The 14,997-nt window shown below is 53.3% G+C and overlaps 2 protein-coding genes across 2 annotated transcripts; both read left to right on the top strand.

The window, feature by feature from the left end:
* The first annotated feature begins 1,027 nt into the window (after positions 1-1,027).
* Positions 1,028-2,343, top strand: CSUI_002568 (uncharacterized protein). The gene is made up of 2 exons (XM_068062768.1): positions 1,028-1,540; positions 1,886-2,343. The coding sequence occupies exons 1-2, from the start codon at positions 1,425-1,427 to the stop codon at positions 2,178-2,180; spliced, it is 411 nt and encodes a 136-aa protein (XP_067925262.1). The 5' UTR covers positions 1,028-1,424; the 3' UTR covers positions 2,181-2,343.
* A 1,317-nt stretch (positions 2,344-3,660) lies between these two features.
* On the top strand, positions 3,661-14,914 carry CSUI_002567 (coiled-coil domain-containing protein 61). Its single transcript, XM_068062767.1, has 10 exons — positions 3,661-5,352; positions 6,349-6,728; positions 7,520-7,970; positions 8,709-8,885; positions 9,263-9,403; positions 9,970-10,092; positions 10,476-10,519; positions 10,945-11,388; positions 11,801-12,571; positions 13,381-14,914. The coding sequence occupies exons 1-10, from the start codon at positions 5,134-5,136 to the stop codon at positions 14,471-14,473; spliced, it is 3,843 nt and encodes a 1,280-aa protein (XP_067925261.1). The 5' UTR covers positions 3,661-5,133; the 3' UTR covers positions 14,474-14,914.
* Positions 14,915-14,997: the final 83 nt, after the last annotated feature.

Genomic DNA, 14,997 nt, shown 5'->3' with positions numbered 1-14,997 from the left:
TCCCTTTCGACCGGCATATCAATGTTGGCCCCGTCCGTTGTGTTAGCTGACGGTGCAACCTGAGGCTTGAGAACTGTGAGCTGAGCACCCAGCGAACTAACCACCGCTAGTGAACTGGAAAGATGGAGAGAAGGAAGAAAATTTGTGAATTCGAGTGCACCTCCGTCGACGGTAATGTCTACACCTTACGGCACCAGAGTGCAGAGCATGACTGACTACTGGTTCTCTTCCTTTGAAATGGGCACCGGATGCTGCCGGATCCGTGAAGTTCTTGTTTTCCCTGCAAGCACATACACCACGACAACCGGTACCGCGCAGCATGCGCTCACCGGAAGATCGCTAGGCAAATCCTGTCCAGGCCGGCTTCAGCCACGGACAAAGCGATGTGCGTTTGGGGCGATTTCTTTCTGTACCTGTGCAACCTGGTTGTGGTGAGTTCAGAGCGCACGAACTCAAAACTCGCTGAGCAACCGTCATGCTTTGCGTACCGCTGTGCCGTCCCTTCGCAGTAACCCGATCGGCGGCCACTGAGGCAAGCCGGTAATCCGTCCTGTCTGGACGAAAGCAGGGGTCCTTCGAAGTAGGACAGTTCAGTTCCACATGGCGTCAAAACACGGTTCTGGGACCGTCGTTTCTCAGTTGTTGAAGGAAACTTGTAATACTTATTTCTTACAGCATTTCGTACAGCTAACCCAGTGGAGTTCCCTCGTAGGCGACCCGGGAAGGCGACCGAAGCTGCAGCGCTGCCCTGAACCGATCGGAGGACTGATACGGCGAGTTACTATCCACCGCGAAAAAAACTGCGTGCTCGAAAAACCATGTTATACGCGGGCAGCGGTGGCCACCTTATCAGATGGCTCATCGCGGTTTACACCCACTTTACAGACGCAGGCCGCGACGTCTCCTCGCGAACTGATGGTAGACGTGTCGATAGCTTGCTGCACCGCGTGCTCCGAAGCGTTTCTGGGCGTTGTCGGGATCGGTGCCAGCACACCACTGAGGAGACGAGACGGTATCGCTGAAAGCCCCCAATTTATTCATACGCTCCCAACCGTGGACCGAGTCGACGACTATGTTCCTCTCCTCAGACACACCCGTCTCGCGCCCGTCGTTCAGGGTGACGCAAAGGGTACGCGGGCGTCGGCCCCCTCCGTCGCTAGCGACCGTACGGCGACCCGCCCGGATACAGCGACGGAAATTTTTCCGGCAAATGCTCTAGCCGAACAAGACTTGCGTCGCTTTGCAGTAAAGACTTCTCTATGTGTCGCGGTTGCCTGACGCTCTCCAGCGTCGCATTGCCCTGAACCATCAGCAAGAGACCGGCTCCGCGGTGAAGTCCTAGGTAGTCAGTTGTTTTTTTCCATTGTTCGTGGGGGGACATTGTTCCAGAGAGAGCTTTGTCGCATTTTCCCGAGTTTTACATAATGTCCAAAAAGCTTCTCGTGTCCGTGCTTTTTTTCTGCCTCGTCTGCGGCACCCCCGGTCTCGTCAAAGGGAGCGACGACCCTTCGGGGACCTTGAACCAAGCTGCAGAGCCGAAGTAAGCAAGATTCTGTTCGTTGGTTTTATGGTTTTAGGAGCTACAATTCACCAACATAGTTCATCACACGCCCTAACTGCGCCAGGTGTGGGATGTAGCGAGAGCAGAGGAGTGTATACTGCAGGCGAGAGCAGAGGAGTGTATACTGCAGTCGAGGTTTGGGGCATGTTGTCTTCGGACGCCCCGGGCTAGCGTCGAACCTTCAGGTAGTGAGACAGGATCAAGGATCGGCGGGACGTAGTAGACCTCAGGGGAGCGGACGGGGGAGTAGAGTGGGTATTTTCCCGGAGCAAAAGCGAGTTGTCAGGTTTTGTTTTTTCTTGTGCGTGGCGTCTTCGGTTGCAGGCCGGAGGAGAGGGGTTCCGTAGCGCTGCCACCGCTGCCATTGCCGGATGAGCGGCAGCCGGCTAAAGCGGACAAGTCGAAGACTTTGGAACACGTCAAGCAACAGCTGAAGTCCGGTATCCATTTTGTCGGCGACCAAGTAGCGAAGGGCGTTCGTGAGCTTCACAACGCTACTCACGCAGCAATCGGGTTTCTAAGGAAGAAGTTTACACCAACAACAACAACAACACCAACAACAACAGCAATCGAAACAACTACAGCAACCGCGACAACGACGGAGGGGAGGGAGGATTAAGTGAAGCGTTGTTCCGAGCGCGTGTGCTCGGAAGTGTTTGCCCAGCTCGAGTAATGTTTCATGGAGCGCTGTGCGTCTACGCTTAGGTTGAAGTGGCGAAGGTGTCGAGATTCAAAGAGGCGTAGAAGTGCGGTGCGGATACGCTTAATTCGCCACGGTGGCTTTGTCTAGAAAGCAGTTAGATTTGGTTCAGTGATTTGGATGCGTAGATTCGAAGTTTTCTTCGTGTTCACTTCCAAAGTTGGCTGTAGCCCATCGTTGCTGCCTCGTGCGAGTGGCAGAGGCGGCCGTCAAAAGACGGTTTCTTTCGTTCAAAGACTCATTTCCCCGGTAAAAGGTGACAACCCTGGACGGGTGGAAGCAGGTGCTTCCTGGATTCAACTTCGGGCGGCGCCGTGGGCTTTGCCGTGCCGTTGAGTGTCAAAACACGATCACTACCACCAGAACGGTGGACAGGCCGTTACGTGTTTGTGGACAGATCGTGGCACACGCTGAACTGTACTTCCACACGGCTAGGATGAAAGGAGGGAGTAGGAGCTGTGCGCCCGCTTATGTTCGCGCCCTGTACAGTGTTCGAGTTGGAAGGTGTCGGTCACTCAGGGGTCGCGTTGCCCCGCATCAGTATTGTGATCCAGTTTTCCTCGTTGCTGATGGGAGACACCTGTGTGCCTCTTCCTGGAAAGCGCCTAATCAACTCAAACGTCGAGTGAACAGGATTTGAAGCTGACTTGGAGCTGAGTCACGGGTCAAGCGCAGCGCACTCTAGCCTGTGTCCGGACCGGCTACCAACGGGCTCCCGTACTGATGTCCTACGTAGCTGTATTATTGCAGTAGACAGATGGCGTGTGTGGGAACGTGTAGCGGTTGGGGACGCCTGACAATTTCCAACTCCCGTTGCCCGATTATTAAGGACCTGCTACTCCCAGTGCGGCTTCCGGTTTCAGCGGTGCCTCGACCGGAGAGAGGGTCCGGCAGAAAGAAAAGGACACAGGATGATGGAGAGCAGACAGAGTCCATCATGATGTTAGAGGACGGGGGTAAGACGTTTTCGGCGTGCCACCGGCGAATACGGCTGTGAGCCACCGAGGACCTTGGAAACCCGCGGCGGCGGGGAAGGCTGTGGAGCGCTTCTGCTGCCCTGTTACCTAGCACGGGTAGACTCTGGCGATCCTTTTCGCGATTGTCGAATTGCATAGTCATTTAGGTCACAAGCTGTCACCTAGGTGCTAATTGTCGAGCCTAGCTCTGGTCACGAGCACGAAGATTCGGCGAGCTTCTCTACTCAGGCCGATGGTTAAGCAGCGCTGTCTTTCAGCATTTGCACTATTTCCATACACAACTGCAGCGCCTAATGGCACGATACGGATCAGAGGCTTATTGAGTGATGGTGGGCGTTTTGATAACAGATCTTCGGCAGCTTCTGCAGATAGGAGGCGGGTGGGCTCGCAAGGCACTCCAGCGTTCTATTAACCAACCCTGCGAACTGACCATGGAGTTTCTCCCAGCACCGTGCATGCCCAGTGCTACTGTTCTTCGCTCTGTCTCGATGGTTCTCCCTTTCATGTCTTCCGAGAAATCGTTGAACGGCTGAGAGGCACAAGACTTCGCTTTCACAATCTTGGGCGCTCATGGAGAAAGACATTAGCAAAAGCAGCGCCGCGAACCTATGCCCCAGCTCCTTCTTCCTTCCTTTCGCGAGCCCGGTTCTCCTGGGTGTGCGGTGACCTCCGTCCTCCTTAGTTTGGGTTACCTACAGGTGTTTAAGGGGCACATCACCCGTGCCTAGTGCTCTCGCAACTCTGGTGCGCGAGAACCGTCCTTCTGAGTTTCTTTTCTTCTGTTAGAGAGGCAGCCGGTACTGGACGGATCTCGGCTGGTAAGCAGCGCAGACGGCTGGCGTTGGGTGTGTTTCACTCATCCCGGAACAGTGTTCACCTCCTGGCCTTCTCCTGATCCAGACAAAACAATCCGAGAGCGGCGGTCTCGGGCCCGGGTTATCTACCTGCAGACGCAGACCTTCCGCACTCCACAAGCCGTTACGGCTTCCCGGCTTCGTCCGCCCTCGGGGAACGCTCTCTGCTTTACCCAACGTATAGCTAAGAGAGAGTAGAAGAGCTAGCACTTGAATGGAGGCAAATGTCACCTTACCCGCCGCTCGTCCTGAGTGGAGCTATGCGCTCTACAGGTTACGGAACAACCCCGAGTACGGCCGGCCGAACAGCTCTGTTTTGAACGGGTAGAGGTGGCGACCCTATTGTACAATGCTGCGTCCTAGTTCGCAAGTTGTTTTACGTAACAGACTTGCTGAAGGCTCCTGCGTGGAAAGAGCGTGCCCTCCATTATGGTCCAAAGAATGTTTAGTCGCCAGGACCGGAGTCGAAATTGGCAAGCACGAGAAAGGCAAGCGTGTGTCTTCTGAACGGTCGTGCCCGGGGCCCTTATACAAGGGAGCTTTCTCCTAGCAAGGAGAGACGCCCACGTCTTCCATTATCCGAATCCTACCACGGTTGGTAAACCCCCGTTCTCGGAAAACGCCTCTCGGTCACCAAGCCCTCGTGACCGGTGAGAGAGCGGGTGGGGCCTTACTGACTAACCTTTTTCTGGAGCGTTCGAGGCTCAGGCGACGACTTTAATTCTTTCTCGAGCTCCGATCTTCTTTAGGTGAACACCGTCTCCTTTCCTGGGGAGAATTCCCCCCCCTGTGTGGTCCCGCTGTCTGGACATCTGACTCTCCGACTTAAAGAGGATGTGAGGTGGTGTGTGGGGATGGAAATTGTATATCAGCTGCTTGGACGTTCCAGGAACGGCTATTGTATGGATACGGGAATCGCGTGGCACTGCGGGTCTTTAAGATGTTCTACAGTTTCTTCTGCGGACGGACCAGTCAGGGCTGACCCTTCAGAAGCAGAGCGTGGTCGATTTTTTAGGGAAGTCGCGAGTACAGAGTTCCATCATGGCTCATGTTCACGCGGAGAGGGGGACTTGGTCCCGCCTGTCTGCTTCGCCTTCTTTGTCGTCTTCTAGTCTTTCTCCAGAAGTCTCGGATGAAGAACAGGTCCAGGCTGCTTCCAGCGACGAGTGTCACAACAGGGGAGGAAAAGTGAAAACACATAGGAGCGAAGGGGAGAAAAAAGGGCTGACCCACGTTGAGGCACGTCTTTTTCTACGACAGGTTAGAACGGCCTCCTGGAGGAAGCAACAGTGGGCACACTGCTTTGTGAAGCTCTATACAATCCTTACGTGACGTTACGGTTAAGTAGTGGAATCTTACCAGGCATGAGCGAAGGCAACAAAGCAGGAAGCGAGCTAGTGGTACTCGTACATACCAGGGCATAAAATCGCATCGCTCGGCACTCCAGGGGGAACCCTGCGGGACCCAGACCGTGTTTTGCAGCTCGCTTTTCATATATGATTGAGGCTTTCTTCGATTTGATTTTTGCATGAGCTCCTGTGTGCGCTGGCTTTCCATCAGAAAGGAGAAAAAGCAGTGCAAGAGAAACTCACGATATCTGTAGTCTCACAACATTGTGGTGACCGGTGTCGAGAGAGACATGTTTCGTATCGCGTGTACCAGCGGTCTCTGCCATACGTCGCGGAGTCCTGTAGACGGGTGATACAGCTTGGGCTACCCCTGTACGTCATGCATGGGAGAGCTGTTCAGCGACAGGGCCAGATAGTGATACTGGGCGACAGCACATCGACTGAGCTCATGTCCTCAAACCCGGCAGGCAATTCGCACGCTGCATGGGCCTCACTGCTTCCTGATTCGCGTGTGATCCTAGAGGAAGGAGTGCGTATCTTCGAATCGCTGTCTGACTTCAGTGCATCGATGTATAGGAGAAACCGGTTTTCTTTCAGAGTTTTGGGGCACGTATACTTTAGAGGTTTTCTGAGACTCCAAGCAACTCTACCTGCTCACAGAAGAGGGAGTCACCCGTGCTCTCGACTCGTTGCTTGTTTGCAATTGTCCGCCTCTTCATCTCTCTATTTGCTGGTGCTTTGTCGAGCACCACCACCCCAGCTTGTATCAAATCCCGGTGCCCATTCCTCGACCTCATAAGATTTGTTGGGTTTCTGTGGTTCTTATTCGTAATGACTTCATTCTTTCCTGTGTCCCGCTTTTCTGATTCCGCTTCTGCCTTCATGCTCCTGATGTCTTGATGTACAGTGTAATTACTTCGTAGTATGCCATCTCTGCTCTCCTCCTCCCACGTCACCCGATTCATCTCGATCCCCTTCATCCCAGTCTGCGGCGTGTACCCTATCCGTATCCGTTCGAAACGATTCCCTGCAAGCGCAGGGCCCAGGGGGCCTTGAACGAGCCCCTGTTTATTCAGGCCGTTTTCCTCGAGCATTTATCGAAGAAATGACGAGACGCACGGGACGGTTTGCTTCGATAGAAACCTTCTGGCGTTTGCTGGTCAGAGCCGTTCACAGCCGAGCAAATGGCAAGTGCTCAACAAGTGGCCGGTCAGGCACAGAGGAAACAACCAAAAGCAATGACGATGTCAATGACGATTTGGAATCTGTGTCTCTCAACCTATGGGAGTGAGCTCATTGAGTCAGTAAAGACTTCTCCGTTACTGTCTTTCATTGAGGGGTGCCCTCAGAGCTGCGCGTAGCAGAAGCTGGCTGCTGCCCGGCCGCGAGTTCTTCAAGTCTGCTTGGCCCCCACGTGGTGACTGTTCTTTTCAGTAGCTTGGTGTCCAAACTTACTCGGCGAGTACGAGCATTGCGCATTTGTAGTTGCACGGATTCATTTACTAAAGAAGGGTGTCTGAACGCTGCTCAAAGCCTGTTTCGATAGCTTTGTCACGAGTTCCTGCGATACTGTTGTCTGATGCTGAGGGCTTATGATATTTACTGGACACCGTTTGCTATCAGGAAACGGGAGGCATAATACATAGTAAGATCTCTTATACATGAGGAGTAGAGTCGTCACCTACCGGCGCGGGAAGAGGATTCGAGTGACATTTGCCAACGGAGCCAGCGAACAGTTTGCACTTTGCCTGGTTTTCATGATCTTTGTCTGTGTGGCGCTCCGCGGCCGAATCCTGCACACCGGCGCGGCTTGTGTATGCAGGAGCTGCAACTCACTCTTCAACACACTTCTGCCGTTCAGGTTTAGGGTGAGGGTATTCCTCGACTTTTCAGCTCCCTACAGTGATGGCTCCACTTCCGGTTAGGAAACTGAAACCATTGTTCTTATGTCGCCTCTTTTCTTCTGTGAGGGGCGAATCCTGCACATCTGAGTGAAGTTTTCCCACTAGTATTTGAAGTCGACAAATCGGGTGCATTTGCCGCCGAATTCTCTTATTGTGTCGTCGATGTTTTTGTAGTGTCTCAGATCTTGAAGCTCTCCGTCGCTCTGCAGGAGCTGCACAACGGGGAAATAAGGAGAGGCCCTCTCCCTCGACGTCGTCGTCATCATCACCCTCTGATGAGAAGCATTTCTTGATCATCACACATCGTTTAGGAGGCAGGAGAATTCACTATCCTCTGGCGTTGCAGAGACAACGAGACACGAGAGCCTCCGAGGCTACGGAGGTGGTAGAAGGTTCGAAGGGAGGGGAACTGGATGGCTCACCAACCACAGAAGCGAGAGATGGAGGAGGTAGAAGGGGTGCTGATGATTCTTCTACTCCGCCTGACAAGGGTCAGTCAGAAGGGTTTCATGCGGATGCCGAAAAAACGAGAACTAGAAAGAATCAGGAAGCTAGGAGAGCCCTGAACTATGCCGAGCAATCGCATGATACGTTTCGGAGCCCGACATCATCGACGGATCGTCAGGTGAGCTGTGTCACGTGCTAGATTGTGTTAGGCCTGGACCCTAGGGGTGGCTTGCCCCGCTCTTTTGTCGGGGGCTGGATTGTACTCCGACTGAGTGTAGACAGTACATCAGTCCAGAAGGGGACATTTGGGAGTGTATTGACATGACCTGCATTCTGCCATAACAACATTCAATCCGAATGATAGAGCACCTCTTTGTTTGCAAGACATCTACTTGTAGCTGATTTCTCTGGGGCCTCTGTCGCCAGAACGCGATTTTGTCCCGGTGGCGCTCCGGAGAGGCCGCCGGCTGACCGCCGGAACGATGCTGCGTCTTCATGAGGGGACAGAGTCCTCGGCTCCCGACGAAGCGGGCAGAACCGAGGATCAGGCAGACGCGAGAGGGAGTACGAGGTCTCGACTATAGAACTTGCTTGACTGCTTACACACTCTGGCGCGGCATGTCATTTTCCTTCGTCCTCCTGGGGTGATTTGCACAAGGATTCTCTGGCTTCGCCGAGTCTCCTCATTTATGGATTAGGTATTGATACTCTTCAACGAAAAGAAATGTCGCTTGTTCGGGGACGTGAACATTTGTATGTGTATACCGTCAGCTAGTCTCTGTACAAACTCCCGAGGATGCAGTGCGACCACTCTGTATGTGTCCAGGACATTACGTTGCATATTCGTGAGAGGGGAGTTCCTTATTTCCACCAGACGCTTTTAGACATCGAGGCAGTGCCCTCTGCTATCATTCAGGGACGTCCCCTTCCAGCAGTCGACGTCTCTTCTGCGCGGTCGACAGCCTCTGGATCTGTCCCGGCCGCCGCACCATGGAGCCCGACGAGGACGAGAACAGAGACGTACATGACCTCGCGAGGCAGCGGAGTCGGGATGGAGAGGACAAGTGGTAGAAATAACATGCCTTGTACAAAGGTGCGTCTGACTCACGAGAAAACAAACAACAGAGTGTTTGCTTGGGGTCAGCGTCACTGTTGCAACAGCAAAAGCTGATCGAGGGACTCATGCAGCGGGAAAGCAGAATAAGGCTTAGTGCTCCTTTGGAACATACACGTATGCAGGGTTATGTAACTAATACAGTAGTCCACAACCCAGGGTGTACGGGCCGTTCTTTCTGAGGGTGTCGGTGGTCGACTCTAGTGCTGGGAGGGGTGTGCAGCCAGGATTACTACCCATGAGCCTCTGCTGTTTTTTCAAAGCATTTTCATAAGGAGACTGCGGAGGTATACTTTCTAAGTACTCGGGAACAGCAGAAGCTTATTTTTTGGCTGCCTTTTCCGGTGACTACGTAGAGCTCCACTCGTAGGTTTTATTCAGCATCCTCCTTTGGAGGGATGAGCGTGAAGGAGAATCGACTCCCGCTAGAACTTCATGGCGATAGCGTCGGGAGCGATGATCCGAAGCGGCTTACGGCCCGGCTACAACAGGTCGAGGTAAGCACACATTGGACAGCGTAGCTTCTTTTTACATGACGGGTTTCATGTGACTTCAAATGAGAGTGCCGGTCAATTTGACTGGGCAACCGATACTAGACCTCTGCCAAGCCAGGCTTGCCTACGCTACTCATAATAGAGAACGTGGTGCCTAGAATCTGTTAGAATGTATCGCACGTCGCCAACCAAGATGACAAAGCTCTATTCTGCGCGCTTGGGAAGATACGGAAGGTATCTGCTTTCCTTGATCATTTCGGAGGCACAGAAATCACTCGTCTACTGAAGGTAACGCGGGGCATCACCTCCGTGGCTCTTTCTCAAATGTTAAGCCTTCTTCGCCATAGTGGGTTTTTTCATCGAAGATACATCAAAGGGAAATATGGAGTTGGATGCCTGCTGTCGCGCAGTGAGTAGTACAAGAACTGAGCTGCCGTATAGTGCTGGGCATCGACTCTACAATTATCTCAAAATATCCAAGGAGGTGTGGTCTTTGTCCGGTACCTTTGATATGACATATTCTGTCTGGCTTTCTGGGGTGAATGTGCATTGCTTGGTCCGCTTGACAGACAGAACTTCTGGTAACTACTCGGCAACTGGAAAGCGAGAGACACCTGAGAGCTCAGGAGGCTCTCCGTTTGAAGCAGGAACTTGATCGGGCCCTCAGAACGCAGGCGTCGCTTCGAAATCGGGTATGGTGCTTCTCAGCCGTGAATATGTCGATTTGAGGAAAGTCGTGGAATGCCTTCCTGGTCACTGTGGGGTCCTAGTGGAGTGTGTAGACACGGGTTATCGTCGACGGAGCATCCCAAGAACAGGGTGAACTGCAGACTGCACGTACGTGACGAAGAGCTGAAAGCTGAAGAGAGAAGGTCAGCATGTTCTCGAGACAAAGAAACACCCCGCACTCTGTGTGCGAGGTTTTTCTTTGGAAAAAAGAAAAAGTTCTCGATCAGTTAGTGCAAGTGGAATACGTGACACTGTGTGCTGCCGCCATTTGGTTGGCTGCCCCTGTATCGTAAGGACGGGCCGGCATCTTGGAACTCTCTCGAATTTTGGGTGCTGCTCCCACCAGGTTCGGGAACTCGAAACGACGCTTCGCCTCACTTCGACAACCAGGTAAGGACTTTTTTGTTGTATAGATATACTTCGGCGAATCGGGGATGAACTAACCTGCTTCCGGAAGGCGCTGGCTCAGAAAGGAGCCTTGGAATGGTAGTACTCACGTAGTGGAGATCTAGGTGTGTATATACATGCACACATATAGCATGTTCCTTATATGAATGCCGGATGGAGACGGTCTAAGGCGTCGCTGCGCATTGTAGCTGAAATGTGCTAGAGAAGCCTACTCAACAGAGCCTCGGTATGGTGCACGTATCTAGAGGTACGCGTACCTATAGTTATGTATCAGCTTTATTACCGTGCAACGACTCTTTGAAGCTGGTCTTCTTCGTACCGGATGAGACAAAGATCTGAGGCGTTTTTCTAATCGAGCCATCAACAGGCACTGACAGGATCTTTTTCTTGCGTGGACGGCTTCTCAGGTCATCGCGATGTCCGAGTGTTTCATCTCTCGGTCGTCCGCCCTCTCGCGCCGCCGGTTCGTCTCGATCTTCGTCCGCTAGCTCGTCCCGGCGAGGAAGTGCATCTTCTCTCCATTACCCAACACGAACTGGGTCCCCTAGTCCGTACCGACGTAGTATAGCACCTACAGGATCCTGTTCTCAGTCCCGTAGCCGTTCATCAGTTCGCACGTCCTCTCCTTCCTACCGCCTTCCACTTCCCTTCTTGCCAGGCCCAAGTGCCGATGGGGCAGCTGTCCGATATGTACGTAGAGGAGGCGGAGCTCTTGTTCCTGTCCCACTGGACCCCGCGGACTCCTGGAATAGTCACAGAAGACCAACAAGTTCCGCCAGTAACCGGACAAGTAGAGATGGAAGAACCAGAAGTCGATCTTTATCTCTTGAGGGCGGCGGGGCGGCGTCAAGGTAGGACTCAGCAGTATACACTCTTTTTGACAGTGTAGTGACGTTCAGGACAAGTCTTGTCTGTTGGCACTGTCGTGCTGAAGAGAATACCATATGCGTGGGAGGAATTCAGAGTGAGAGGAGGAAGCTGACACGGAAGCTGGCTAGGATGCTTTTCTCCGTCTGTAGCGTACTCCGCACTCTAAACCCTAGTAGAGGGACACTATAACAAGCTCGTCTTCGCAGGTACTTTCGCCCGAGTCGTCAGTGTAAACGCTAGGGCTGCTTCGGTCAAGAGCCCTAGCAACACCAGACACCCCATGTACGGGAAACCCAAGCAGATATGCATCTGGAGACTGTCTTCTCGAGAACCGAGGTAGCTGTGTGGAGGAGCCGTTTTTTGTTGTGAACGTGCTTTCTTCTGTTCGGACAGACGCACTTCGCCTGCCATGAGTCGGTGTTCTTCTTCCTCTCATCTTTCTCCTTACCGTGCACCACCCTTACTGTCGTCATCTCCTGCTGTTTCGTCTCCTCTTCATTCGTTCTCGTCACCCCGATATCCTCATTTTCCTCCTCCGTCAAATAGTCACATATGCGGCTCGCTGCCCTCAACAGCACCAGGACGGTTACTAGGACTCCCCGGTCATCCTCTCTCTACCTCACGTTCGTCCTCTCGCTCCAGTTGTTTCATTTCTTCCAGCATCGAAAGGGACTTTTCGTCGTCCACTCGGAACAGGAACCCCAGATATGCAGCGCCTGGAGCAAGCAGCCGGGCACTAGGCCGGATAGGCTCGCGGTCCCCTTACCGGTCTGGAGTGGGTATCTCATCAGGCCCCGCTTATAGCATGCCGGCGCGTGCACCTGTTTTTTCTCGGCATCCACCACCGTCAGGCAGACCTTCGGCGTCTCCAGGAGTGGCATTTGGACGTACCCTTCCTAGATGTGAGAAAGCAGAAACAGGGCCGGGACTGCATGTTCGGACTGGAAGCTTGCTATCAAGTAGAGACCAGTTTCTCAGTGAAAACAAGGACCCGACAGGACGGGAACGGCTTGCGGAGAGGGCTGTATGGAGCGAAGCCGAGGAAAAATTTGTCCCATCAACGGGAGCCATGGACGGGGCAAGACGCGGACCGCGGGAGCAGCTGCTACGGGGAATTACTAGGGGGAGCGATGGTATTTCTAGTAGTAGCGACCGTGGTGTCAGGTAAGCTAGGATGGAGACGAACAAGAAGCTTCTTGTTCTCTGTTCAGGACGAACCCGGGTGTCGTCTTTTCGGACCACCTGGAAGCTAATGCTCGGCAGCGGGTAATTACATTGTCCCTGGCGCACCGTAAAGCGCGCAGGAGTCAGAGTTTTTCACTTTCCTATGAACGGTGCAGAGCCCGCGTGTCGCGCAGATCGAGTGATCGGTGAAGGGACAATACTTCAGTTTAGGTGCCACAGTTGACTAGCCGTTTTTTCGGGCGGCTGTCCGTTCCCCTTTCTCGCTTTAAGTATCTGAACAACTATGGCCTCGACTGATGCTGATCTCATAAGAAAGGGTTCCTTCCATCGTAAACACATCGGAAAAAAAAATGTGATCTACTAGCAGTAGTCACGCGTGCGAGAGCAAAAGAACCCTTAAGGAAGTTCAGTGAATGATCGGTACAGCCAATGAAATGGTTCAGTGGCGATGTTCATCCGGACGGACAGTAGAAGGGCTGTAGCGTGGTTCTCGGGCGTTTTTCCATCTCACTGACTGCAGCCTTTGCTGCAAGGCGAGAGGGAGAAAGACCTTTGCCAATCAGCAGCGAATTACTACGTGTGCACACGAGGGAGCAATCGTGGAAGCAGCTGATGATCTCCCACGTGAATGTGATCGGTACGCGTGACTCTGTCTATTGGTTTCAGGTGAGCCCTCCACTACAGTCTCTTCTATGGTGTGCGACCCTGTCTTCCTTGCTGTGTTCCAGCCATCTGTTTCAATTTCCTGTTCTGCTGGTTCTCGTGTTGCTCGCACTTCGGTTTCGCAGACGGTACGGTTCTCCTTTTCCTCATGCTAACATGGGTCCAACTGCAGGCCAGCTTCCTCATGCGGGGTACCCTGCGTTTCCTTCAAGTCAAAGTCCAAGAGCTCATCCTTCAGACGCGCACGAGTTTGATGGAGCCGCGCCGTATGAGAGAGAGTCCTTCCTTTACTCGGGACCGCATGATACACCGGTAACTGAAAAGACTCTTGAAGATACAGCAGACAAAACTGAACCGATCGTGCATCACACCGCGACAGGAAATGGTCACGAAGAGAGCCCTTACATTACAATACCTGTCGCTGAGTATCGCCGCTTGCTGAGAGACTCACCCGCTCCGGGTGGTGTGTGTGAGCCAGAAGAAATGCCATTCGACGACTCTGGGGACTGCGGAGGGAAACGACTGGACACCAGGATACGATCAGATGCAGCAAACGCTCTTCCGAACCCCGCGCAAATCAATGAGGAGCCGGTGGGTAGAACAGCTTCCCCCAGAGGATCTGCGTCACCAAGAGACATCACGCACGACGCCGGGCTTGATGCGAATCAGCTGTACCCTGATAACCACGGGCTTCAGAGGCACCGGCCGAGTGACACTTGCCGCCGCAGTTACGGCGAGATGGATTCTGGAGAACCTCGGGCCAAGACTGCAGCGTCTAACCGACCGGGGTCAGACGCAGCTACACAGGGCAAAAGAGAACCCGCAGCATATACAGATGCTTCCACGGAAGTAGAGGTGGATCGCCAGCTGCCTCGTTCACTGCGGGGAGAAACGGCGGACTGCGGCAAGACGGCGCGGGATTCTCGGCTTAACGTTGAATCAAATGCCAAAGCAGGACCGCCAATTTTAGCACAAGTCTCTGACCCTCGAACAAAGGCGACAGTGCTCGGTAAGAACTGTGAGTCAGTCGGAGCAACTGGAACAGGGGCTTGTGGCAGCAGGGACGGCCATGTCGGCCCGGAAGCGTGTGAAGCCGACAGTGCCAAAAATACTTATTCTGAAATCGACAGAAGACTAACAGCTCTGCAGGATTTCCTGAAATCTACCAGGCAAACTTTCCGGATGCTTGAGCGGGCAGATGCTGTGCAAGCCGACTAGCCTGTACCGGACAATCTCGAGCCTACAAAGTGCAGCACACTCGCCGAGTACGCATCCAAGTGCATTGTAGTGAGAGGCTCGCCGTGCAGCGAACCGGGCGTCCAGCCCCTGCAGTACCCCAGGCTCCTTGGAAATTTTGCGCGTGGGAACTGCCTGCTTAGCTTCGGTGGCAACGCCGGGAAGAAATTGCAGCTTTGGGTCTATAGGTGGGGTGTGTAGCTGACCAGCTTAGGTTTCCGGCGGCCATACAAAACAGCGGCCTTGAACGCCAGGGAACTCCCGAGTGACAAGACCTGTCACTGCAGCAGAAGCACTCTTTCGGAAACGGACGATTAAGGATTAGCTTTTTCTCTACAGTGTCTCTTCCGGTATGGCTCCTGAGTCACCCGAAGTGCTTTTTGAACAGTATGGGGCCAGTAGCGCTCTTTGTCTCCTTTATGTTTCCACTTGTCAAAACGTGGCTGGTCATGATGACGCTCCGGGACCGAAATTCTTGGGTGATTCCTTCAAAGTGAAAGAGGAAG

This window comes from Cystoisospora suis, assembly GCF_002600585.1.
Source record: "Cystoisospora suis strain Wien I chromosome Unknown contig_1075, whole genome shotgun sequence".
NCBI lineage: Eukaryota > Apicomplexa > Conoidasida > Eucoccidiorida > Sarcocystidae > Cystoisospora > Cystoisospora suis.
This window is presented reverse-complemented; position numbering and strand designations above follow the sequence as displayed.